At 42.8% G+C, this 26,653-nt stretch overlaps 1 protein-coding gene across 1 annotated transcript in view; it reads left to right on the top strand.

Moving 5' to 3' along the window:
- The window catches only part of LOC136443889 (intermembrane lipid transfer protein VPS13D-like), a 52,420-nt gene that overhangs the window by 22,677 nt on the left and 3,090 nt on the right, over window positions 1-26,653 (top strand). The window contains exons 33-72 of the mRNA XM_066441263.1: window positions 143-323; window positions 811-997; window positions 1,596-1,852; window positions 2,146-2,224; window positions 2,575-2,732; window positions 3,422-3,647; window positions 3,998-4,219; window positions 4,744-4,949; window positions 5,289-5,516; window positions 5,957-6,191; window positions 6,743-7,165; window positions 7,309-7,407; window positions 7,450-7,518; window positions 7,593-7,783; window positions 8,240-8,321; window positions 8,720-8,837; window positions 9,231-9,281; window positions 9,953-10,111; window positions 10,510-10,629; window positions 12,741-13,005; window positions 13,771-13,924; window positions 14,444-14,648; window positions 15,201-15,435; window positions 15,784-15,972; window positions 16,380-16,546; window positions 17,099-17,372; window positions 17,735-17,910; window positions 18,258-18,362; window positions 18,746-18,991; window positions 19,331-19,439; window positions 19,885-20,115; window positions 21,810-22,049; window positions 22,229-22,498; window positions 22,858-23,001; window positions 23,408-23,574; window positions 23,963-24,182; window positions 24,629-24,796; window positions 25,348-25,551; window positions 25,992-26,116; window positions 26,387-26,521. Coding sequence (XP_066297360.1) covers window positions 143-323; window positions 811-997; window positions 1,596-1,852; window positions 2,146-2,224; window positions 2,575-2,732; window positions 3,422-3,647; window positions 3,998-4,219; window positions 4,744-4,949; window positions 5,289-5,516; window positions 5,957-6,191; window positions 6,743-7,165; window positions 7,309-7,407; window positions 7,450-7,518; window positions 7,593-7,783; window positions 8,240-8,321; window positions 8,720-8,837; window positions 9,231-9,281; window positions 9,953-10,111; window positions 10,510-10,629; window positions 12,741-13,005; window positions 13,771-13,924; window positions 14,444-14,648; window positions 15,201-15,435; window positions 15,784-15,972; window positions 16,380-16,546; window positions 17,099-17,372; window positions 17,735-17,910; window positions 18,258-18,362; window positions 18,746-18,991; window positions 19,331-19,439; window positions 19,885-20,115; window positions 21,810-22,049; window positions 22,229-22,498; window positions 22,858-23,001; window positions 23,408-23,574; window positions 23,963-24,182; window positions 24,629-24,796; window positions 25,348-25,551; window positions 25,992-26,116; window positions 26,387-26,521 — 7,320 coding nt within the window. The remainder of the gene's footprint in view (window positions 1-142; window positions 324-810; window positions 998-1,595; window positions 1,853-2,145; window positions 2,225-2,574; window positions 2,733-3,421; window positions 3,648-3,997; window positions 4,220-4,743; window positions 4,950-5,288; window positions 5,517-5,956; window positions 6,192-6,742; window positions 7,166-7,308; window positions 7,408-7,449; window positions 7,519-7,592; window positions 7,784-8,239; window positions 8,322-8,719; window positions 8,838-9,230; window positions 9,282-9,952; window positions 10,112-10,509; window positions 10,630-12,740; window positions 13,006-13,770; window positions 13,925-14,443; window positions 14,649-15,200; window positions 15,436-15,783; window positions 15,973-16,379; window positions 16,547-17,098; window positions 17,373-17,734; window positions 17,911-18,257; window positions 18,363-18,745; window positions 18,992-19,330; window positions 19,440-19,884; window positions 20,116-21,809; window positions 22,050-22,228; window positions 22,499-22,857; window positions 23,002-23,407; window positions 23,575-23,962; window positions 24,183-24,628; window positions 24,797-25,347; window positions 25,552-25,991; window positions 26,117-26,386; window positions 26,522-26,653) is intronic.

Below are 26,653 nucleotides of genomic sequence, written 5' to 3'. Positions count from 1 at the left end.
GCTATCTTTTGTCAGTGACTACGGAAAGAACTGGCAGAACCTGTTGGAAACATCTGTTTTTTAAACCATTATTGGCATACATGTATCTAATTACCTGGATGTCTAATCTTCATCAATGTATGTTCTTATTTCTCGTGCCCAGATATGGCCTGCCAGACCCACACCTCCAGCGGGATTACGACATCCGTGTGCGGTTACGGATGTCGTCGGTGCGGTATGTGCTGACTCAGCGTTTCCAGGCGGAGACCGTGGCGTTCTGTCAACACTTCAAGCACCTCCAGGAACTGCTGGGCACCATGAGGGCAGCCACTTCTGGCCAGACGGTACTGGTCTTGTTTGTTTGTTTGTTTGTATTGCCTACCAGGTAAACTGCCTCATGGTTTAACATGCCAGGTTTGTACTTAACAGTACAATTTGTGCCTTTCCCTAGGGTACAATGTCGGGGCATGTCAGGGGGTTTTGTTAGTTTTAGGCTGTAGCATCATCTACGTACTACATGTATACATTGTAGAATATCTAAGCTGTTTTGACTGCTAGATAGGGTTATTAGCAACATGCTTCATCAAAACTGTTACACATTGCTAAAAAAAGATTTATGTTACAATCTATGAGTGACAAAAAATTACGAAAAGTCCCAAATTTTGCAATTATAGGGGTTACTCCCATACAGCATCAATGCATGTTATTTTTCAACTTTTCAATCAAGAAAATATTTTGTGGTTGTATGCACCCACCATCTGATATTTCTTTCACAAACTTGTGAATGTAGCCATTGCTTTGGCACTGACCATACAAGTCTTTAATCTTTAGGTAAACGAAGCCCCTGGTCATGCAGCGCGTATCCTGATGGATATCTCGGCCGGAGCGCCCGTCATCCTGTTTCCCGAGAGCTCCCGTTCCTCCAACATCCTGGTGATGAACCTGGGACATCTCACCGTCTTCAACCGGTTCCTGTCCGCAGGGGACAGGGGCACCATCGAGGGGGACAAGCAGAGGGGTGAGGGTTTCTCATGCCTGTCTAATGGTGTAACAGTTACTGTAACTTACATCATCATCATCAATAGACGTGCTTACGCACCATCTGGGTTATACCACCCCTTATGGGGTGATATACATGTACCCTTCCGTTGGCTGATACAAGACAGGGATGTCTCAGGTCTCCCGTCCGAGTAAATGATGTAACTATAACAGTTACTGTAAGGGTAATGTTGGGAAGCTTGTCTTTTATAGCCTGCAACTTATTGTCAATTTCATTATCGTACAGTCAGTCTTGTGTACGGAAGTGACATATTGACACTCAATGTGACCCATTCCCCAGGAAATTTCTAGCATGTAAGGCTCAGTAGATAGTCATGATTTTTTTTATTGATTCAAGACAAGATCTCGAAAGTTAAGGTTCAAATCCCAGCTCGTTTTAGAGAAAAGGGTTGCAGTCCTTAATATGATATGGTGTTGTGAACTGCAGTCTACTGTACTTGATAAAAGGTACAAAATGTATGTTGAAGTTGACAGTTTTTAATCTGTTTAGCAGAATAGCATCTCCCATAGGTTGGACTGTAATAAGTTACCAGCTGTTTCTTTGCCTCATTCTGTAGATGCAGCCCATCAGCCAAATGAAGATCCTTCCCATGATGCCCAGCAGGGCAGCTCGGAAGTCTACACCCTGCAGGACGGGCTGCTGGGCACACTGAGCCCCCCTGAGGTGTCCCCTGCACACAAGTGCTTGTTAGACTGCATGGAAGTGGAGCTGCTGCAGATGGACCTGTACTCAGCTGAGAGAGTGGACTGGTACCGATCAGGCACCGACGCAGAGGACACCCTCATGTTTCCATCGTTTATAGTGGAGAGGAAGGTGAGAAGAAATAATTTTTACCATATATTTACCATGGGATAGTTTTAATATTCTATCATAATGATAATTGTTCAAATGATACCATAACGCTTTGAAATAGGTATGAGACTGATACTATTTTCCAATGCTTTATTTAAAGTTATACCATATGTAAAGCTCAACACACACAATGTCTACACCTGTCATTGTCATGCACAATTAACAAAAAATTGAACCCTACCTGCAGACACCAATGTGTTTTGTGGCCAAGGCCCTAGAAAGAACCTAATAATAAAGCCTGTTGATGTACCCAGGGAGGACACCCCCTTCAGGAGAGATGTGTACTGAAGCTGAGAGTGGAGAGGAACCTGGACGGAGAAATCAGCCATGATGGTAGATATATCTGCTTTCTTTAATCTGTGTGCCCTCCTCTTAGCACATTCCAGGTTATAGCTGCGGATGCGCTATGTGATGCATTGTTGGCAATGTGTCAAAGTTGAAGGCCTCGAGACACATTAAACAAAATATGTCTGGATATAAAGCATGTTGTAGACAAGAACTGTTTATCAGTTAGGGGTGCATGTGCAGTTGGAACTATGAATTTGCTAAATGTTAGCAATCCTACTTTGTTCACAAAAAACTCTTCACCAGAACTGCAACAACGTTGTCCCCTTCACATTTTCATTGCTGACATTGCATAATTGAGACCTTGTTTAACGTTAACCCTTGACTTTTCCATAAAGTTCCAGACTTCAATATCCTGGGCATGCTGTCTTCTGTGTACTGTTCCCTGGACCTGAACCAGTATCAGCTTGTGAGGGGCATCCTGCACTGTAACCTGGGGGAACCGCTAGAGGAGTTTGAGAGGCCGCCGACTGCTACTCAGGAACCCTCCATACAGGTAAGTGTTACTAATATTGGAGAAACAGAAGAACATTATAAGAATCATAAGTCTAGACTTACATGCCTTGGGTACCTGTATAATGTCCACTTACATTATTAAGTTCATCCACTTGCTTGTGTTTGAGTGAAGATGTGTTTTAGATAAATTTTTTAATTCACAGTGCAAAATCTAAGTCCATTTTCCTTCCATCTTGACACCCTTTTACTTGAATTGCAAAAAAAATTCGCCAAAAATCGATATTTCAAAATATTCGCGTAGACATGCATCATTCTTTAAGTATTACTATCATGTACATTCCTGCAAAGTTATATTGATGAACATCCAAGCACAAGCCAAGGAGAGCGTTTCTTCTGAAAAAGGGGCGTGGCCTTATAAATCTTGATGACGTAATCATGACATCATACTAATTTGCATAAACTATCACCTTGCTATAAGGTACTACTTGAAAAAAAATCAAGGTTGAGGAAGGTTTATAAAGCTTAAGAAAGGGTTTTTTCAAAAACATCCCAAAATTCCTCAGCCACCCTTCAACAATACCTTAAATGACCTAATTTTGGTAAGGATATTAACATTTTTTGACTTCCCATATTTGTCTTTCAAAATCATTGACTTCCAAATTTACTGTAAAGCATTCATCAGTGAAGGAAAGTACAAGTCGTAACTTTACTATGTTCTCCCTGTTTCAGACTGTGCTGAGTGGTAATGTGTGGACGGGTATGTCCATCCAAATAGACCTGGTTAATGTCAGTATTGAGCTGCTCCTGTCCCACGCGCAGCAGGACAAGCCTGCGCAGTCCCTCGCCAGGTTTGAGTTTATCCGCTCCAAGCTGTCCTACGAGAGCTTCTCCGACCAGTCTAAGGACGTGGATCTCGTTTCTCACGCCATCGTGGCCCACGACACAAGGTTCAAAGGTCAGATGTTTGCAATTAATCTTGAGTCTCTATCTGGATGTATGTTATACATGCCTTTAAGTTCGCAGGGATTTAATATCGCATGTAGTGTTCTCAGTGGTTTTAGTTCACAGTGGAAGTGAGGGGTTAGGTGGGCAGAAGACAGAACAAGCATTTTTTAAGTTAGCAGTGAAGACGTTACTGCAAAATCCTTGAAGATTAAACCACAGCAAAAATTTCACCATTTACGGTGTTATCTTTACCAGAGCACCAATGCTGTAAGTTGTCCCTGTGCTTTTCTTTCTAATCTATAGTCCGGTCTTGAAATTCACCATTATGACGTACCTTTTTTAATGTCCTTTTCCCCACAGATCAGCCTGCAAACCTGCGTCCCAACGTGTTTGAGCAGGTCCTGGAGCCCTCCCTGCAGTACCACCAACAGGGGGCACTGCAGATGGAGCTGCACTACCGCTCCACCAAGGACTTCACCCGCTTCACCATCCTGCTCAACAACATGCGACTCATGGTCATCTTCGATTGGCTCTCCGCTGTCAAAGACTTCCTCCTAACCGACCACCAAGAAGCACAGGGAGGTGTGTAGTTACTGCAGTAAATATTGTAGCCAAAAGTAAAAAGTAGATTACAAAGCATGAGTCTAGCACTGGCCAATCACAAAATAGATTGCTAAGCATGATTGTAAAACTGGCCAATCAGAAAGTAGATTGCATAGCATGAGTCTAGCACTGGCCAATCACAAAATAGATTGCTAAGCATGATTGTAAAACTTTAGGCCAATCATAAAGTAGATTGCATTAGATGAGTGAAGCACTGGCCAATCAGAAAAGATAGTGTAGTGCACAAATAAATAGGAGAATGGTTAGTGATTTTCTCAATTTTCTTTATATTGGTTAAGGTAGTCAATCTGACACAGGGTTTTGATTTTGGAGGCAACACGCTAAATCTTTGTCTGAAAGTGTCTGAAAATCAGACCAAACCTCTTTTTACACTATCATGTACACTATGACATCTATTCCATACTCTTCATTATTGTCTCTTCTTCATTCAGACCTTTAGAAATGTGAGCTCTATTGACAAAATCTTGTTCCCATCTCTATAGAAGAACAACATACCACAGATGACTTCAACCCTCCGAGTCCCCAGCCCCCACAGCCTGTTAGTGTGACCCAGGGGGTGGTCACCAAGCGAGGGCCCCCACCCAAACCTGAACCCTCCATGACAGAGATCAAACTGAATGTCACACAGACTGAATTTGTGGTGGTGGAGAGCACTGCATCCTGGGATACCAATGCCATTATCATAAAGGTACCTGTTGTTTAGTGCATTGCACATTGTATGTATCTCACAGATTGTATAGTCAAGAAATTCTCTGTCTCTACATGAAAAGGGGTGAGTAAGTAAGAACCTTTTTAGAAATACAAAAATTTAATGCTTATCTTTTACTGGTCTCACCTTCAAATAAATAATCATATCCCGATATCTCTCTAACTTCTAAGTCTACTATCTTGATTTGGTGTTTTTTAGAGATTCTGAATATCAGAAGAAGAAGTAAATCTTAATCTTACACTTTTTGCTACCTTGAAATGACGTTTGTTGTAATTTGTTGTTACCTTAAAATGACCCAATACTCTCCTCCTTCCCCAGTCCACCGCGGTGCTGACGTACCGTCCCCAGATGATCGCTCGTCCTGTCTCCTGTAGCCTGCAGAGTCTGGAGGTCTTCTCCTGCCAGCTGGGTAACGAACAGGACACGGCGCTGTCCATTATCGACCCGCTCACCGTCAACATCGAACTCAAGCCCAGCGCCAACCAACCACAGACAGCGGGACTGTTAGATGCTACTTCACTACCAGACATGCCTCCCATGTTAGAGGTATCTAGTAGCATACTTTTTTATCTACTATAAATGTAAGACAGTGTATGTACATGTATGTATCTAAATTTATCCAGGAAGCATGGCTGATTTTGCAATCCACAGCATGCAGAAATTCACAGAGGAGGGTATTCCAAAACAGAATTTAGATTTGGAAAGACATGAGGAAATCACTGCAAATTTTCAGAGTCAAATTATTTCTTTAAAATTATACTTATATGTTATGCTCTTTCATTGAACTTTGAGTGATGCAGAAACAATTCAAAATGTACGGCTCTCCATGTTGTGCCCTTAAAACTTGATAAATGGCTTATGATTTTTGTTTTGGGGAGCCATTGTGCAATCACAATTTGTCAGGATAGAGAATTCATACTTGTTGTAGAATCATCATTTCTGACTGCTAGCTGTTTCTGTAATAGATCATATCTTAAACTTTCCAGGTTGTATTTCAAACCCTGAACATCCGAGTCTCCTACCACGACATCCGTCTCTTCCTGGCCATCCTGAACTCCCTACCCAAGCAGACCTCCTCCACAGCCAATCACAACGGAGCACCAGCAGACACACAGCTGAAGCAGGTGGTTGTGAGAGGGGCTGCGCCGGCTGTGTCCAGGGGAGCAGGGAGGGGGGATGGAGGAAGGAACGGCAGACAAGTCAAGGGGCCAATGGAGGAAAGTAGGTGGATTTATATGATTGTTCAATATTTAGTTGTAAACTGTGTGATCTATTGGTTTTATGATGTATCAAAACATGGCCTTATACAGTAATATCAATAAGATGTGGTATTATCTACATGTACAGATAAGGTTTTAAGAACTTCTTTATCAGTATGTGTGTACACGTATATCAAGCAGCTTAACAAAAGGGACACAAATACTTAAAGTTTTGAAATTATGAAAACTTTTAAAAAGAAAGTGCTAATGAAGGATAAAATGTTTATGTTTATCATCCAGTACCTCCAATTGTTCCTCAGTTAATAGTTCAAGACAAATATATTCATTTTCTAATGTTTCACACTGTTAAGTATCAATTTTTCATGATAATCACTCTTCAGCAGCCATGTTTCCTCTGTTTACTAAGTCTTTATCATTCCCCAGTTGACATGCAGGAGCTGGGGTTTGCTGCGGATGACTGCAGACAAGTCCTGCAGCAGTGTGAGAACAGGCTAAACATGGCTGCTAACAGTTTGCTGACAGCTATGTTTCCTTCTTTTTTTCATTCCCCAGTTGACATGGTTCAGAAGCTGCAGGAGCTGGGGTTTGCTGCGGATGACTGCAGACAAGTCCTGCAGCAGTGTGAGAACAGGCTAAACATGGCTGCTAACAGTTTGCTGACAGCTATGTTTCCTTCTTTTTTTCATTCCCCAGTTGACATGGTTCAGAAGCTGCAGGAGCTGGGGTTTGCTGCGGATGACTGCAGACAAGTCCTGCAGCAGTGTGAGAACAGGCTAAACATGGCTGCTAACAGTTTGCTGACAGCTATGTTTCCTTCTTTTTTTCATTCCCCAGTTGACATGGTTCAGAAGCTGCAGGAGCTGGGGTTTGCTGCGGATGACTGCAGACAAGCCCTGCAGCAGTGTGAGAACAGGCTGAACATGGCTGCTAACAGTTTGCTGACAGCTATGTTTCCTTCTTTTTTTTCATTCCCCAGTTGACATGGTTCAGAAGCTGCAGGAGCTGGGGTTTGCTGCGGATGACTGCAGACAAGTCCTGCAGCAGTGTGAGAACAGGCTAAACATGGCTGCTAACAGTTTGCTGACAGCTATGTTTCCTTCTTTTTTTTCATTCCCCAGTTGACATGGTTCAGAAGCTGCAGGAGCTGGGGTTTGCTGCGGATGACTGCAGACAAGCCCTGCAGCAGTGTGAGAACAGGCTGAACATGGCTGCTAACAGTTTGCTGACAGCTATGTTTCCTTCTTTTTTTCATTCCCCAGTTGACATGGTTCAGAAGCTGCAGGAGTTGGGGTTTGCCGCGGATGACTGCAGACAAGCCCTGCAGCAGTGTGAGAACAGGCTGAATATGGCTGCTAACAGTTTGCTGACAGCTATGTTTCCTTCTTTTTTTTCCATTCCCCAGTTGACATGGTTCAGAAGCTGCAGGAGCTGGGGTTTGCCGCAGATGACTGCAGACAAGCCCTGCAGCAGTGTGACAACAGGCTGAACATGGCTGCAGCCTGGCTGCTGGAGAACGCAGAGCCAGTCCCTCAGAAGAGAGGGGCAGTGTCGGGGGACAGACAGGAGGGGGGCATGAGGCTGTCTGGGATTATGGTAAGGCTTATGGAGATCTGATATGATTGTATTGTTACCAACTACCTAAATGGGCAATGTATTGATGAATTATAACTGGATTTAAGGCCTTATCCCAAGGAAACATACATTAGATTCTATGACGGTTTTGTACCCAGAATTAACATGTCTCAATACTATTATATGATACATTTTGTAGATCATTGATTTTCAAGTTTGTAAGTAACATGACTTGTGGCAAGCTATTAGCAGGAAAAAAACCCTTGTTACTTTATTTCAAACTACTAGCTGGTACTTGTTGCAGGATTGTAACATAAACACAGTTGTAACCATAGAGATTGGTACCAAATGCTGTATGTTGATGTCCATACAGTACTGTAGTCACCACGGTTTTCAGTACCCTAGGCCTGTATACACAAAGATGTAACTGTGGGTTAAGACTGTGTGTTGGTGTTGACTCCATGTTGTTCCCATCAGGTGACTGCTAACTGTGCCTGTCTGTGCCTGATCGATGACTGTAAGGACAGCGATGTGCCACTGGCAGAGGTCGCGCTACATGGTGAGTATGGAGACATAATGGACTTTTAAAGGTTCTATCTATTGTAAATTCAATCTATGATAAATTCAAGATTTGTATTTAGCCCTTTTTAGGCTCTTCCAAGGTCAAGTTATACCAATACTTTGGATGAGTAACCTTAAAGACATCTGACTCCAGTACTACATATTGGGTCAATGGTGCTTAAATGCTTTAAAAAACTGTAATGAGCAGTACTGTAATATTAAGGTATTGGAGATGTCTGAAAATTGAATGAGTCCAAACTATCATTGAGTTTATTGTCAAAAATCTCAGCCAACATTCTTTCAACTCAGATCAACTCTAGATTAGTTTTTGGCAGCATTTAACCTTGCTTGATCATGTTATAAAATGAATGACTAATTTTCAAATTTTTTGCCCAGAGCTGATGTTTGTACAGTACCTGGAGGGGTTGGTGAAGGGCTCCCTGAACTGTGCCCTGACTGTGGACTACTACAATAGAGAACTGTCAGGCTGGGAGCCACTGGTAGAACCATGGAAGTGAGTATGTCATAGACATTTTCTAGTGGATACAACTGAGCTCAAATCTTTTATCTTTCTCTGTGTGTGAACCACACTGTCTTTATCAAATTTTTAATTGATGAGGTTTTGATGAGGCAAGGTGAAAGTTTTGGTGGCAATGTTTTTAAGTCCATATGTTTTCATTTTCTTCAGTGATTTTATGATTTTTTTAGTGATTCTCAAGGTGTACAGGTTTGTATTTTGGTGTTGATGTAGACTTCCCTTCTCTCAGTCCTTCTCATTATGTCCTCAATTGCTTTGGCGATGACTGTATTGGCGAAGCCTCATCGGTGGATCTTCTTTTGTCTTACTTCTGTATTTCCTCTGTGTGTGTGTTGTCCAGCTACAATAACCAAACCATTCCATTTTCAGTTCCTGGTTCTTCTATTCCAATGAGTTTGCAAGCGATGAAGAGACACAAAGGTTATTCCCAGCATTTTTCCCTTTGGAACGTTGCCTGTTTCTAATGTCCTTTCACATAGAAAGATGTTCTTGGTGGTCAAGGTCATATTAAACAGTTGCTGAGTGCCAGTGGTTTGTGTGGTCGTTTGTGTTTGCATTAGCATAACAACTGGTTTGATTAAAACAAAGAGAAAGGGGGTGATCCGGGAAAAATGTATACTAGTAATCTGATTGCCGGTTATTATTAGAAGTTCTCTTTTTATCTTATTAGTTACACTATGCAGTACCCCTGTTTACTGTTGTTGGCAGTGCTTCTTTTCAAGTTGATGTGTTTGCATCACAGTGACTGTGGTATGAACCCATGTACATGTATCACAGTATGGTTAAGATTTAACATGTATTATGAGCTACATGACACAGTTGTACATGTACATGTATTATGGAAAGGGATGTGTTTACTTCTTGAATGCTAGATGTGCAATAGATCAGATCAAGGACATTATAATAATAATGTCCTTGATCAGATGAAATACTGCATCAAAGGAAACCCTTGTCCACATTGTCTAATGCATGCTTGTGTTGTTCTCTGTAGGTCTCAGTTTTTGCTGGATGTACAATAGATCAGATCCAATACTGCATCAAAGGCAAACCTTTTCCATATTTCTAATGCATGCTTGTGTTCTTCTCTTTAGGTCCCAGTTTGGGTTGACCAAGCAGCCAGAGTCCGACGTGCAGCCGTCAGCCCTGCAGATCCGCATCACAGCTGAGGACAGGCTCAACCTCAACATCACCAGCAGCTTTCTGGACCAGTACACAAGCACACAGAAGAACTGGACTGAGGACTATCTCAAGTATGTTTAATGTTTTATATGTATACTAAACCTTTTCTGGACTATACGTGTAGCTAGAACTGGAATGAGGAGTGAGTTATAAATGTTTCATACATTGTTGTATCTGAACCTTATGATTATCTGAACCAGTACACTAGCACATAGAAGAATGTATATTTAATGTTTTATATGTAACCTTTTCTGGATCAGTACACAATGTCTCTGGTCCAAACATGTGCCCCCCTCCCCACAGTGGACAGACAGTATCAAGTGCTACACCTGTCAAAAGACGTTCTTAATTTGTGCCATACCTACTGAGGAACCACACCTGCTGTCAGCTATCCTTGTCTTTTTATACAGCATAACTACTGTTAGCTCACATGTTTCTGATTTTAACATTGTGCCCCCCCTCCCCACAGTGGACAGACAGTATCAGGTGCTGCCCCAGTCAGAAGACGTTCACCATTTGTGCCATACCTACTAAGGAACCACACCGGCTGTCAGCTATCCTTCGCCACACAGACTACCTCATCTTCAAGGTGAGCATCTTAACCATAGAAAGTCTTAACTTGTTTTGTTCAAGTTGGCTGTCGTTTGGAATGTACTGACCAGTAAAGGGACTAACGTGTCACATGTTGTACACTTTAACTTAAGTTTTAGGCATGACCACTGGATGAAAACATGGGAAAAAGGGTCAATCTTTTGTCTGAGTATGATTTAGTTTTTTATTGTTCTGAAAGAGGTTACAACAATTGATAAGGTAAATGCTTTCTGGAAGGCATGGCTAGTACATTGTATGAATTCAAAGTGATATTTCTCGTAGTAGTGTCTGTAGTATTTTTTTACTCCAGGCACTATCATTAATTATCTCCATGAAAAAAGGCTTTTTCATGGATATACTGTTTTGCTTGCGTTTGGTGTTTGTGTGTATGTATGTGTCACCGGATGCTTAAAGTCACCATAACTGTAGAACCTGTACATGGATTGTGATGATTTTTGGTATGTGGGTGGGTGTTAAGTGGAGGTAGGTCAAGGTCGATTTTGGGCCCCCTGGCATGTGTGACTGGAACTGCAATGGCGTATTTGTAAAAATCGTCAATGTAGAAGAACTGAAGAGAGGATCGACAGATCGTCATGTTATTTGGTACAAAGACAGGTTAGACCAAGATGTACACACTTAAGTGCAATGACACCGAATTTGCATTAGTAAGGAGGTAAATCGTTTGCATGTGTGTCGCTGGATGCTTAAAGTCAGCATAACTGTAGAACGTGTTGATGGATTGTAATGATATTTGGTATGTGGGTATGCGCTGGGAGGAGAATGATCAAGGTCGATTTTGGGCCCCCTGGTTAGTGTCCCTGGAACTACAATGGCCTATTTGTAAAAATGTTCTAAAGGGGTATAACTGAAGAAAGGAACAACAGATTTTCATGTTATTTGGTACGCAGGTAGGTTGGACAGAGATGTACACACTGAAGTGCAAATCATGCAAAGTTAGTGTGTTTGCGCGTGTGTGCGCGTGTGTGTATGTTTGTGTCACCGTGTGTGTATGTATGTGTCACCGGATGCGTAAAATCAGCATAACTATAGAACGTGTCGATGGATTGTAATGATATTTGGTTTGTGGGTAGGTGCTGGGAGGAGAAACGTCAAGGTCGATTTTGGGCCCCCTGGTATGTGCCATTGGAACTGCAATGGCGTATTTGTAAAAATATTCAAAGGAGAATAACTGAAGAAAGGAGCGACAGATTTTCATGATATTTGGTACGCAGGTGGGTTGGACAGAGATGTACAAACTAAAGTGGTAATTATGCAAATTCGGACTGAATTTGCATAAATAATGAGAAATATCTACTCTATTGTGGGCTTTGAGGTCGCACCATCTGTTGGTCTCTTATCTAGGTCAACTATTCCCAACAGGTCCCAACAGCTGGTGGTCAAACCACAAATGGGAACACTACCAAACCTGTATGTGGATACCCTTTGGCACATAAAATAAAACAACCAGCGGCAAAAACAAACAACTAGGGCAAATAAAACACATCATATATAAAAACAAATTTCATGGAGATTTTGGGTCTTCGGACTCTTGTTAAAAAAGTAAGAATCAAAAATATTTTCAAGCTTGCTACATCTGACCAGTATTCCAATAGAAACTGGAGGACTAGACTAGATATAAAGATATGACCCTGAGTTCCCAACTACCAATATGGTCGTACTACAACTTGTAGTTTAAGTGTATTGTGGTAAATGTGACTAAGGGTTAAATAGTAGACGGTCAACGGCCTCGACAGAGGGCCTACGAACTGCACCCGGCTCTTTGTGTCGGTGTTCCAGAATTTGTATTGCATACTGGTTCGGCCAACGAATGCGGCCATCGAACTTGGACGGGACGTCGGATATGTTCTGCCTCCTGCCTGCTGATGGATGGTGGAGAGGGTGGTGGCAGTCCTAAGGCAAGCTGTCATCACTATACCCTGCCTTCTTGTTCACGTCAAGGGCTCAACTCAAGATCAGTGTTTAAGAAATTCAACATTGCATGCTGAGTCCATCAATGCTGAACCGATCGTCCGCCAGGATGAAAAAGGAAAAGGAGGAGGAGGTAAATGTGTATAGGATAAAACATATCAGTCATTTATCCCTTTCCAGAGCCGAGACCCTCGGCTCACACGGCCGACAATCCAGCGACAAGGACAGCCTACTGAGTGACTGGCACCAGGTCATGCCGGGGGAGGACGTACCATTTGAGCTTGAAGGGAGGGGCAAGCTGCGTCACCGCCACACGCACGAGCTGCGGGTACACCAGCTGGTGGTGCAGGTGGAGGGGTGGCACCAGGTGTCACCTGTGTCTGTGGACAGGGTCGGGGTGTACTTCAGGGATGCGCAGCCGCTCAGGGCAAAGGCAGAGACTATAGTGAGTAAACTAGCATGACAGAAATGTGTCTTGTGTGCTTTGTATATTGGTTGGTTAGTTTATGAAGAGGACAACTTGGAAAGAAAAGAATGGTATTTCAAAATCTTTTTACTTTTTATGTTTTGTGGTTGGGGAAAGACCTTGGTCTGGATTGAGGTCTTTTAAAAGGACTATGTGAGTTGTTGTAAGATTGGACAATTCTACTTAGTCTAGAGAATGTGTATCATCATGAGGAATGTTTTTGAAGGACTATTTTTAAGATTACACAATTCCACAGCAGAATGCATAATATTATGTATTGTTCAGTGGAATTTACCAATCTTACAAAAACAAAAAGACCTTCAAAAAACTTCCTCAGTCCAGACCAATGATTCAAGCATTTGTGCTCTTACAACATGTTAAAACCAAAATACATGAAGAACATTGCTGGTACTCTAGAAAAATAGTAAAATTCTATTGAGGTCATGAAATGCAGGAGACAATGTAAATGCAATTTCAAAGCAAGATAGTGATGTGATGCATTCTTTTTTGTTTCTCTATTTTTAATTTATATTATTTGACTTCTTATATTGCATCAATTGATTTCCCATTTGAGCTTCCTTCTATGGTTAACACCAGGCTCAAGTTGAATTTAATTGTTTTTAAAAGTGAAAGATATGTTAGATTATAACTGCCTTGGAGAAAGGAGTTATAATATAACTATAACTGCTGTTTTAGTTGTGGTATTTTCTATCCCCTGAATGCATCTTTACTGTGTCCCCCTAGTTCCATGACCTGCCCCCTGCCAGGATAGTGTTTGCAGTGACCATGGTGGAGGGCAGTGCACAGAAGGTGGTCACCGTCCGGTCAGCACTGGTCATCAAGAGCATGCTGGAGGTGCCGACTGAACTCAAACTGGACAATCCTTCAGTTCCTGATGGTATGTTTATAAAGTATCTCAATTTAAGAAATCATAGTTGTTGTTTTTTATTCCGACCACAGCATCTTGAACTAGAAAAGCGAAAAGTAGTGATTTCCATCTGGTTAAAGGTTACCGTAGCTTGTAGTTGTCTACTGGTTAGTTATAGCCACTACTGGGTCATGTACATTCAGGGGATCAAAACCGTATCTAATTGTCGGATTCTAATTAGCCAAGAAAGCACTCTACTGGTAGCCAAGACAGTCTATTTGAGAGGACATTTAATTACCATTGGTCCTATGTTTACGGAGAGCCATACTTTCGTTGTGGTTCAGGATCTTTAGAAGGGTATCAGGGTATGTTTTGGTTTACAATCGCTTAACCTTTAGCACTTTGAAGTAGCAGTTTGGCACCTAATTCCCTATTGGGCAGCATGGAGAAGGTTAAAACAATACTGGTATGTTCCTTTAGTTGCAATTTGGCACATGTTTGTATCATGATTATGCTGTTCAAAGTTGTTGAAAATGTGCTATTCTCCAGGTCCCATCCAGTTGCCAGTACTGGAGCCCAACTCTTCCCTGTCCATCCCCCTGCCCCTGGTGTCATGGCGGCTGTACGCCAGGCCTCGGGACTGGGGCGTGCAGTTCTGCAAGAAGCCGCTAGAGTGGATGAAGGTTCTGAAGGGTGGGGAGAGGCTGGACAGCATGAGGGAATGCTCTGCAGGAGACGAGGGAGGAACTTACAGGTGAGACCTGATTTTAAGGTAAAACTAGCACTTAAAAATCAGGACTATAGCTTGCCAAATTATGAGAAACAAAGATTGAAAGTTCCGCTGCAGCACCAAGGAAAGTCACCAAGGGTCCCAAAACTTAAACATTTTTTTTTTAATAGATAAAGACCTAACCGTATTCTGAAATCGATAACAATCCATCCATAGCTTCTTGAGTTATGCTGTTAAACCACAAAGAAACAAATGCGTCATTGCTAGTGAACGTATAACCTTCTTGGCGAAGGCAAAAATGGCACATTTTGTTTGTTTCATTTGTAGTTTTCTACCGTAAATCAGGCTGTTTGATAAATGATTGTCACTAAATTAAAAAGTATTTCTCACAAATATTTTGTGTGCACATCCTTAAAAAAGTAAATAATTCTGAACTTTTCCCCGTCCTACGGCCGGTCAAAATTCCGCCCACCTATCAAAGTTACGCCCTGTATACAAACATGTCTCTGGCATGTGCACAGTCATGACCTTCCGTAAACTCTGTTAATTCTGAACTGTATGTTACCCATTCTACAGGTTCTGTGTATCTGTCAGGAGAGAGCACTTCCCACCAGATGTGGCCGGTCTGGTACAACCAGGACCCGGCGCCTCACAGAGGAATGTGGACATCGTCCGACGACCAGGTCACGTGATCCGGCTGCTGCCGCCAGTGGTTCTTACCAACCTGCTGCCTGTGGAGCTGTCGTTTTACCTGAAGGGTACTGACATCCGCGGCACTGTCAAGGCTGGCAAGAGTTCCTCACTGTATAATGTAAGTCAACAAATGCTTCAAGAGTATACATGTCTGCGGTTGGCAGACCTGCAACAGATGCCAAACATTTCCACAATGTGCATTATGTACAAAAGGACAAACAGGTTTATTGACATTATTGGCACTTAAGTCCATCCTAGAAAAGAATAAGAAACATACCAATTGTACTGAGTTCGTAAAATCCACTACTAAGAAACATGCAGATTTTATGGAATACATGCAGGTTTTACTAGTAATAAGGATTGTGTGTATTCTGTAAAATTGGTATGAATACATTAGGCACCCCTGTTCATAATGACCTTGTAATCTCACAAAAGTTTGTATTTTCTATGATTGTCACTCTTACAGGTGGACACCACCCAGACGCTGGAACTGGGGGTTCTGTTGGAGAGTTTCACGGAATGCAGAGAACTCGTCATCCCTCTGTCTGGCATGTCTACCATCGACCACAAGGTCAAGCTGCGTCTGTTCGACACCCGGAATCGACCCCTACACCTGTATGTCAGGCTCAAGGCCAACCCAGGGGGAACACTCAGGGTACGTACATGTAGACTTTGAACCTAAATTTTGGATACATTGTACATGCATGTACCACTTGATACATGTAATTGATGAGAATTTGTACTTGGAACTTGTGCTTACACCTCATGTTAGTCATTGTGGAATAGTCAACTGGCTACATGTAGGTAGCAGACACAAGATTAAGATTTGGCATTCCAGGCTGTACGCTGTGTCATTTAATATAGGCACTTTGCACAACTTTTCTCACTCCACATGTGGTGAAAAGTGATGGAAGTAGAGAGATGGCCTTTCCAATACCATGCCCTGGACGCAATGGATAACAACGTTTAATCCACTGCCCCAACAGCCTCAAAAAAGTCTATGGGACCTTTGCCTTCATGTAGTAGTGTTGGATACTGATAGATTGTTCTGTACATTCACAGATCCTGATCTCTGCCCCGTACTGGCTCATCAACAAGACAGGTCTGCCGCTGATCTTCAAGCAGGAGGGGATGCGGGGAGAGGCCGCGGGACAGTTCGACGAACACGAGCTGGCTCGCAGCCTGGCACCTCTCCTGTTCTCCTACACGGACAAGGAGAACCCAGACATGTGAGTGGTTGTCTGTGGGGTTTAAAATCATCTTTAATGACTTTATTCTGTACAGTCAAGATGAATAACATCATACATTCTAAAAGCCTGGGACAACACTTCATCTCATGACTCATTATCACCAGGCAGAAAAAAGAATACCTTATAATTCATCAGACATGTTAGACATTCGATGAAAAAAAACATGAAGTTGCAGGAAATAACTTCCATTTGTGTCTGGAAAAGGCAAAATCCAACAGCTGCTCTCCTAGCTATAGGGAGCGGTGTGCTCTTTTGCCATGACTTTTCAAAAGATGGTGTGACCTCCAGTGCCTTGACAGAGGCCTACACCCTCAAGTGAGCCTGCTCATTAACAACGACAAGTGATCTATTTTTCAGCAGAATTTTGTGCATAATTTTCTCTCCTTTTCCAGGTGCACAATGAGGCTGGGAACAGCCGTCCACACGGACGGCATGTCGAGCTGGTGCCAGCGGCTCTTAGCAGAATTTTGTGCATATTGTTCTTTCCTTTTCCTGGTGCACTTTTACATACAACTTTCTTTCCTTTTCCAGGTGCACGATGCGGCTGGGAACAGCTGTCCACACGGACGGCATGTCGAGCTGGTGCCAGCGGCTCTCCCTGGAGGGCGGAACCGGCGTGCGCCAGCTGTACGTGGTGCGACACGGCGGCCACCCCTCCATCGTGTACAACATCGGCGTGGACATCCGCCGCGGGAGGGGGCGCTACCACGCCACGCGCATCGTGACCTTTGCCCCTCGTTACATCCTGGATAACAGGACGGAGCACAAGCTGGCCTTCGCACAGAGACACCTCGCCAGGGGAATGGTACATATTACTACAATGTTTGCTCCTGGTTACGCATTTCTACGAATGTCCATCACAGTTAGCAGTTTAACCAATGAGGGAATGGCAATAACATATAGTATATCTGTGAGAAAGCGGCTGCATGTTCCATTAATTAGTCAATGGGCCTGGGCACTTGACAGTGTATTCTTCTGGAACAATAAGCATGAATTTTCTTTGTGTTACAGATTTAGAACTCTTTTTTATGTTGATGAAGGTTAGACATCCTGGTAATGAGATACTCAATATAGATGTTACTCGTCAATCAACTGGATATGTTTTGTAAATGGTCAGAGGTTTCAGAAGCCTTTTTTTTTCTAATTCATACTTGACCCATTCTGCAGCGCACATCAAACCCAGAAGGCTACCTGTCAGCCTTGCCTAAGGCTAACGTGCTGTTCCACTGGCCGCGGGTGGACCTGGACATGTTACTGTGTGTGCGCATCATGGACATGCCCGACTGCTGCTGGTCAGGGGGCTTCAGTATCGAGAGGATCGGGTCCTTCCACGTCAACATGAGGTAAGGACAGAGGGTGTTTCAGAAGGCTTGCAATGTGTGTTCTTCAGTTCAGTTCAATATTAGCACTTTAAACCTTTATGATACTGGTATTTGAACTCAGTGCAGTTCATCCTCAGTGAGGTTACACAAGTGTCTCCACATGTCCCTGTTTATTTATTTATGTAGGACTCTTCCTTCTTTGACATCTAAGAAGGTAATTGAGGAGGATGTTGAACTTCAGAATGATGAATTTCACACTGTCATGCTCGACAGGGACATAAAGAAACTGGTGTCCTCTTAATCTAACAAAAGGAGCCTTTGATTTTACAAATGTTCACAGTTTAAAAACCCAATCTCCTTCTTTACAGAGGAAACAACTGCCGCTGCATCTTCCTACATGCAGAGATTGTGCAGCATGGAGCAACCTTCTGTGTCGTCTTCACAGACCCCACTGGACTGCCTCCACCTTATAGGTATGTCACTGCTCCTCATATGCTACTCATACATGTATATCCATAGCATGTAACATTGGTATATGTGCATTCAAATTGTATATCTTGTAAGTTTAGCACTTTATACTGTTATGTGATGATGATGTTTTAAAAAATGCATATATTGCCTTCGATGAAAAATAGCATTCAAAGCAATCCATCGTCCATTGTAGTATAAGAATATAGTTAAGAAGAAAGTTGCAATTTGAAAAAAAGTTGGTAGGGGGATTGCTCCAGAATTGATCACTTTTTTTAAAATTAAATTTAAAGCACTGGCCTCGAGGAAAAACGTTTTCTTGTCAAGTTGCAAAAGTATTAGATCTTTCAAAAACACAGGGCTTGATTTTTCTATGTTCCCCCCACAGGATAGACAACCTTGCAGAGGTGCCCATAGTGTTCTGGCAGAAAGACTCCGTGGACGACAGTTTGCGAACGGAGATGAAGCCGCACACCTCGATGGCGTACGCTCGTGACGAGCTGATCTTGCCGTCTGTGCTGGTGTGCCAGGTGAAGGGGGGTTCCTACGCGTACTACAACATGAACAGGTTTGGGGACGGGGACCAACTCTGCTACGAGAACTTCATCTACATCGCTTTCACTGAGACTTTCAGGTGAGGAGGCTTTGGTTTGATTTTCAGACTGATCAAATCAATACTCAATAGATAGTATAAAAGCACCATTATGGTGTTCATCTAACACTATAAGACACAATATTCCTTCCTTCCCTCCTTTCAATTAGGCTTGCATATAAAGATGAACTTCCAAACAGAATCTAATAAATGAAAATGAATACTATTCACAAGATATAACAGAACAGAAAGTATGCACAGATTTCGCAAACCTCCTTCGTACATTCTAGACCTCAGTTCCTCCCTATCTTTCAACAGTTGCTGTACCTCCCTAAAGCCTAGAGGTTCTGAGAGTTGTTTTTTTGCTCCACAAATGTACAGGTCCCAGCAAGATGCTGACCAGTGGGCGGATAAGGGGGCCATGGCGAGCAGGGAGCTTGTGTTGGACGTCCCCAGTGATAGTGGGAATGCTGTGGTCCTCAGGAAAAAGGTGGGTAACCTGGATCTGTGTCATTTCTGTATCACTCACTTACTATCCAGTTTATTGTCTGTTGTTCCCATCAGATCTTGTGAGGTTTAGACATGCTTGTACTTCAAATGTTGAGGTTTCATAGCAGCTCGGCAGCTGTTTCTGTCTGGTTGGTGGGTGCTTTAAAGATAGATGCATGGATGTACATATACAGTGTCTGTCATGTACAAGTACATGTACATGTACTTGATGATGACAATGTGTTATGCCATGTGGCTGCTCTTAGATGAAGAATTGATAGAGCTAGAACATACGTTTTCTTCTCAACATTGGTGTTCTTCTAACCCTTGCAATGTAGATTTGTGGTCTTTTTTTTCTTTTCATAGAGGCTGAAATAGCAGCTTTTTTCAAAAGCACTTGTTTCTTGTGTGTCCTCATCTGACCCTGTTTGTTTCATATAATCCAGGAGCCAGGAAAGCGTTCCCAGTTGTGGCGCATGACAAGCGCCGGCCTCCTACGCCACGAGGGTTCATCTCCGCCACGTCACCCCGGCTCCAGCACAGCTCCCAGCAAAGCCATGGATGGACTAGTCCTCGACATCACTGACATCGCAGCCAACCCTCTCAAGTTCATCACGCTTTGTCTACGGAAACCTGATCAAAGGAGGAAGGCAACACAGACCTGGAACTTTACAGAGGTGAGTGGGTGGGAAAAGGGAAAACGTGATTGTTTACCCAAGCTCTACTCATCTGTAACATTGCTGTGCACCAATTAAACTCACAAGCTCTTCAAATCCAACCAATGGAGATAAGTAATCTAGACCTTGCAGAAGTGAGTGGTCAGGCAAAGCTGAAAGTATAAGGTATATGGTAGTTTACAAAGGAGTGTCAAATTTAGGACTCATCATAAAAGATCAATCATAGAACAGTTACTGGACATATTAGAAAACTTGCTCCCACAGGATTATAAAAGATGTTTACAAGAAAACAGTTACTCAAGTAACTGGATAGATGTTGGAAACGGTCAGACATTTCAGGTAGCATACACGACCATTGGTCAGTCACTGACCATTTCCAAAATCTATCTAGTTGCTTAACTGTTTTCTTGTGAACATCTTTTATAATCCTGGGGATGCAAGTTTTCTTAAATGTCAAGTAACTGTTTTATAATTGATCTACCATTGGTCAGTCACTGACCATTTCCAAAATCTATCTAGTTGAGGAGTAACTGTTTTCTGGTGTATCTTATTACCTAGATGTTTATCATTTATGGACGTATAAAAGATGAAGTGGAAAAATGCTGTGGAACCAAGGGCATTATATAACAAAGCACTTGCTGACCTTTAAGAACTTTTGCCCAAACATTTTGCACAATCCCCACTCACATCCATTTTGGTCCATTGTAAGCACAATGCAGTCATTTTTGCCCTTTGCTTGAGACAGCTGGATGAGAAATGTGTCCTCTTAGGCCACACCAATTTGATTTCTTGACTCTCGGATTTTGAAAAATAATTCTAGATTGGAGTATCAACATAAAAATGGTTTCACCATTTCAGGGCCGGAGTGAACAGAGTCAGATGCCAGTTTTCCTCCCAGCCCTTTGTTTTTAATGAATGAAAGTAGAATGAATGAACCTTATTGCTTGACGATTGTACATGGCACAATGTATGGCAACAATGACAAAGCAATCAATGATATGAATACTGAACTAGTCTATTCCAAAAACTATAACTACAAGAATATGGACGTAAATGGCGTACTGACATAATATACGTTAAACATTTCTGTCTATTTTGATACATGATGTCCGCTTGCTAGAAATGTCCCAGGATCAACCGATCAAATCGGAGTGGCCTTACCCTGCGTGTTTTCCCTTCTGTGCATGCGGCAGGAGGGTCGGCTGTGCTGCCTGCACACTGGACTCTGTGTCCAGGCCAAGTTCCCAGGCCTGGGCACGGCCTTCAAGGTCAACATTAATTATAGGCCGCATCAGAGTCTCCTTGTGTTTTTTTTATTTTTACATTTTAGACTAAGAACTACAAACAATGGAAAAGAAATCCAAAAGGAGTATAAAGCATGAACTATCAACAGGAAATGATATTCTAGCAATTGACTTGAATTTTCAATTTAGTAGTATTATGAAATGACTTGTTCTATGCACCTTTGCCTTATTCATTCACTAACAATGTGGGAGCATTTTTTTTTTCAACTTACAATTTAGGCAATACTTAAAAAGCACTGTCGAGTCATGCACAAACAATATACTGGCGATACTCCCTGGGGTCCAAAATGTGGTAGATCGTCAGAAAGACTTTGTGTATACACCTCAAAACTAAGCTAGAATGGAATACTTGTAAGGATCTGTGTATATCCTTCTTATCTTGCTCTTCAGGATGGTCGTCTGTGCTGTCTGCTGGGAGGCCTGTGTGTCCAGGCTAAGGACGGGGTGGTGGGGCTGCGTCACAGCGCCGCAGCCGTCCTGGGGCCTGTGGGCATCACCCAGCCAGGCTACATCCCGCCGGGACAGCGCGTCACCAGACAGAAGGTCCAGCCGGGGTCTGGGGTCTTGGCCTGTAGGATCATGTCGGATGGACCAACCAGGGTGCTGCAGATCGCTGACATCAATCAGAAGGTGAGACAAAGATGTTTAACCGAAAGTTATCAATTACCCAGTTGGTTACTAGCCGCTTTTTCAGTTTTAATGCCTCTGTTAAGTGGCATTTGTAATTGTGTTGTGTACAAGTAAACTTTTAGATGTTGTGATGACATCACCCTTGTTTCTAACCTTTGACCCACATTTATCTCCACCAGAGATTACAACAGTCGACAGTAGAAGACTGGATCGTGATACAGGACCAGACAAAATCACAACCACTGGCAACCTCTGCCCCCCAACCTCCACCCTCTGACCCCTCCAGCCGTGACCTTGAGCTGGAGGTCATGCTGAAGGGCGGGTTGGGGATCTCGCTGGTAAATCGGACTCCCGAGGAGCTGGCCTTCATCAGTCTGTGTGGCATCTCAGTCAGCTACTCCGCCACTGCTTCCAGGGAGAGCCTTATAGCCACTGTCAACAAGATACAGGTTAGTACAGTTTAATGTACTATCATGACGTAGTTGCTAAACAATTGTGCATACATGTAGTTGTACAATAATGTAGTTGCTGAACAGTTGTGCAGATATACATGTAAACATGTGAAGAGGATAGATTAAGAAATGGATTTCTTTGATGTTGTGGGGGTGGGTGGTGCATGAGGCCTTGGCCCAGCAAACAAGTCAAATTTTTGCATTTCTACATTTTAAGCGAGGTAGGTGGGGCTATAGGGTTGGTCTGTTAGAACCCTAAGAAAGACCAATTTATTCCAAAACTTAACCAAATCACACCCATTTTGTACATCTTTGATACAGATTATAGTGAGTGTCTTTTTTCTGTGATATTACAGGTTGATAACCAGCTGTCAGGGAGCTGCTGGCCCGTCATGTTGTACATGTCCCAGTGTGGTCTGAAGGCTGAGAGGGAGCGACCTGCCGTGCACATGGCTGTGGAGAAGGAACCCAGCACCAGACAGGACACCGAGATTTACAAGGTCAGACATGGTTGGGACAAGTGTGGCTACATTTGTAGTGGTACATGTAGCAAATGTAACCTCCATTTACATTAATCCGCCGGGTTTCATAAATCTGCCTCTTTGAAGTGGCTTTGAGAGATCTCTAGTGCAGCAACCCCAAGGTACCATGTATGCACAATCTAGGCATACAGGAGTTCATTATACTGGGGGTCATTGGGTTGGATATCTGTTTGGAAATTTCTTTTAAGGGTGTCGGAGTTATGTACCTTGGTTGGAATATGTTAGTAGATGCTACATAATTCCGAAAGTTAAATGTTTGAATCCTTGCCTGTTGCTAATCATATTCCTTGTTTGCTACATTACTGAAATGGAGAGCTATCTACTGGATGGGACTATGGGAGTAATTATTTGGTTACATCTCCAGCACCTGATGCTGCACGTGAGCCCCCTGGTGCTACAGCTGGAGGAGTCCGGGCTGCTGAAGCTGTTACAGTTCTTTGGGTTTGGCACCTCGGCAGCAGAGATGGAGAGCGTAGATGTGGCTGAGTTTGACAGCTGGAGGAACCACACAGCTGCAACGACAGCTAAAAGGTAATGGCATGGTTTACACAAACTTACACAGACAAGAGTTTTCAGGAACAAAAGAGTCTGTGTACAACCTACATTGACTCTGTGGCCGTTGTTCACGTAACTGCATGTTAAAGAAAGAGAAAAATGTACATCACATTTTTGAGAAGCAAGCTTGCTTGGCATAGTTTTCAATATGTCACAAGATAAGAAGATAAGGTAAGATAAAAATGCCTATGGAAGAAACCTGTTTTTTCTATAATTATTGTAATGCAAAAAGTACATGTCCCAGCACAGAATTAGCCTGAAACAGAGTCTTATGCTTGTTTAGCTTACATGTAATTTGTCAGCTCTTCAGTTAACCTTGTTCATTAAGGTCATTTTCATTTTGACGTAAAATTTATCTCCACAGATATTACTTTGAGACCCTGAAGCTCCACCCCACGGAGATGAAACTGTCGGTGAACCGTGGAGCGAAGCTGCCGCCCGACCTGAAAGCTCTGAAGGCCCGGCTGGGCCTGACCCTCATCAGCTTTCAGGAGGCCACGGTCGACCTGGACGCCTTCACGTGTCTGCACGCCTTCGAGACACGACAGTTTCTCATCGACTGTATCTACAGCCACTACATCGAGGTACGTTCCTACCTGTATTAGTCTTTTAAGTTATAGATTCATGCATGATTAGTCAAATGATGAACCTGTTGTATTTTTTACATTTTGTCTGAATTTTGGAATGCCATAAAGGGGAGAGGGTTTTATCCTTTTCCTATACATGTACATAATATACATATGCATATACATTTTATATAATTATACATAAATACGATGCCTTTACATAATTTCATTGTACCTTCATATTAGCAAAATGAATCAACCACCTTGACTCTTTTACGTGCCCACGAAGTCACATGTACAAGTACAAAATATACAAAGTTCAGCCAATAGTTGATACAAGTCATGCGTTTAGTACAAAACTTACCTCCCTTTAATATAGCTGTTTAATGTGATTAACTAACACGGATTATCTTCATGCTAGTATACTGGTGCATGTTGTACATATACCTTTCCCATGTTGACAGGAGCTGAAAGGCCAGGCTGCGAAGATCCTGGGTTCTGTAGACTTCCTGGGTAATCCCATTGGTCTGTTCAACGACGTGACGGACGGGCTGTCAGGACTGGTGCAGCATGGGAACGTGTCGGGACTGTTCCGTAACGTCACACACGGGCTGTCCAACTCAGCTGCCAAGGTACAGACTAAGCTGGACTGTACAGGTTCTATCTTTGAATGCCGCATCAGTTTACTGACAACAGAAACAGTGCTCTCTAAGGAACTTACAAATCAAATCAGACTTAAACAAAAGTAGACACACGTCAGGAATTATATTGTTACATAAATCCACCACTTTGAAAAGCAGTGGGTTTGAGAGGTCTCTAATTTAGCACTCCCCAGGTATGCACAGTTTAGATATACTGAAGTGCATTATACTGGGAGATGTTGGGTTGGAGATCTGTTTAGACGCATCTTTTCAAGGTGGCAGATTCATGTGCCTTGGTGGAATTATGTTTAGTAGATGTTATGTCTTAAATGTTACACCATGGAAACAAGTAGAAAAAAATAACATTCGCAAAGTTTGGAACGCTGTAATTTCATGATTGTATAAACTTTGTTTGTACCATAAACCCATCTATTTTACTGAGTACGAGTACCATGTACAATTGTCATGCAATAAAGTTATTCAATGTTAACAATCATGTCATGATATCTATCACATAATTTATTCTCCATTCCCCACCCCAGATGACCAGTGCCCTGTCGGACGGGCTGGGGAACATCGCGCTGGATTCTCAGCACCAGCAGACCCGCACGCAGATCAGGCAGCATGGCGGCTCCGGCAGCGAGCACATCGTGGCGGGGCTGAAGGGCCTGGGGTTCGGCATCGTGGGGGGTCTGACCAGTCTGGTCACACAGACAGCCGAGGGCGCCGTGAAAGGGGGAGTCGAGGTAAGTGTAACTGCCAAGCGTTGAATTTGATAAAATCTCAATGAATACTAGGTACTGGTAATTCATCTTTATCTTTATTCGAAATTGCAACAATACAATACACAGTGGAACGCCAAGCAGACAATTCATGTATATGTAGGTACTCTACTGGTATTTCCTGCTATTGTGCAAAACCTAGAAGTAAGTAAAACTGCTCACTTTAAAGCTAGGAATGATGATTATTTATGAATATTGATTAATATTCTTATTTTAATGCAAGGGTCCAAACTTATCTTAGATTGGTGCCTTTGAAAATCAGGGTGATGACATTCTTATTTTAACCTTCTCCTTGCTGAATGACCCCCATAAGCAGAACAATCTTGGTGTCAAAGGGATACCTCAGTAGAAGGAAGGTTAAACTGATCTCATCTGATTCTCCTGTTTTGTTGTGCTCCCTCCAGGGTTTTTTCTCAGGTCTTGGGAAGGGTATTGTTGGCACGGTGACCAGACCAGCAACAGGCTTGCTGGACTTTGCATCAGGCACAGCCCTGGCAGTGAGAGACACAGCAGCTTCTGATGATGCCAGGTCAGCTGCTCAGAAATTGTTTTTCCTACTCAGATCTGCTATCTTAGAGACACTTGCAATTGCTTGCCAGAGATATTATTGTACAATGTATAGTGCTGTCACAAACTTAAAACAACCGCAAAACTCCATTTTCTCCTTTGCGCGAAATTAGAACCACACAAACATTTCTGCACTTACAATATATACAGTATTTTGCATATGCTAGTTTATTTCATGTGTAAAATGACAGGTACAAATATGATTATGGTATGTCGATGTTTGTTTCCTCAGTAGGCTGCTGCCGCGCCGCGTGCGGCTGCCCAGATGCTGTAGCGGACCGGGCGGCACCCTTCCCCGCTACACCGACTTCCACTCCCAGGGACAGGACTACCTGTACAGACTCAACGACATGAACACCAGGGAAATGTGAGCATTTTTCTGGGTCATTTAGTTAGGCAGGGACTGTACATGTTTTAGCCTGAAAGGCAAACACTGAAATGCCATTTCTGCTTTCTATGGTGTCGAAATCGTACAGCGACCTCCTTTGTGATAGCGTTT

The sequence above is a fragment of the Branchiostoma lanceolatum genome, chromosome 10, assembly GCF_035083965.1.
Source record: "Branchiostoma lanceolatum isolate klBraLanc5 chromosome 10, klBraLanc5.hap2, whole genome shotgun sequence".
NCBI lineage: Eukaryota > Metazoa > Chordata > Leptocardii > Amphioxiformes > Branchiostomatidae > Branchiostoma > Branchiostoma lanceolatum.
The sequence above is the reverse complement of the archived record's forward strand: the minus strand, read 5'-3'. Positions and strand labels throughout refer to the sequence as shown.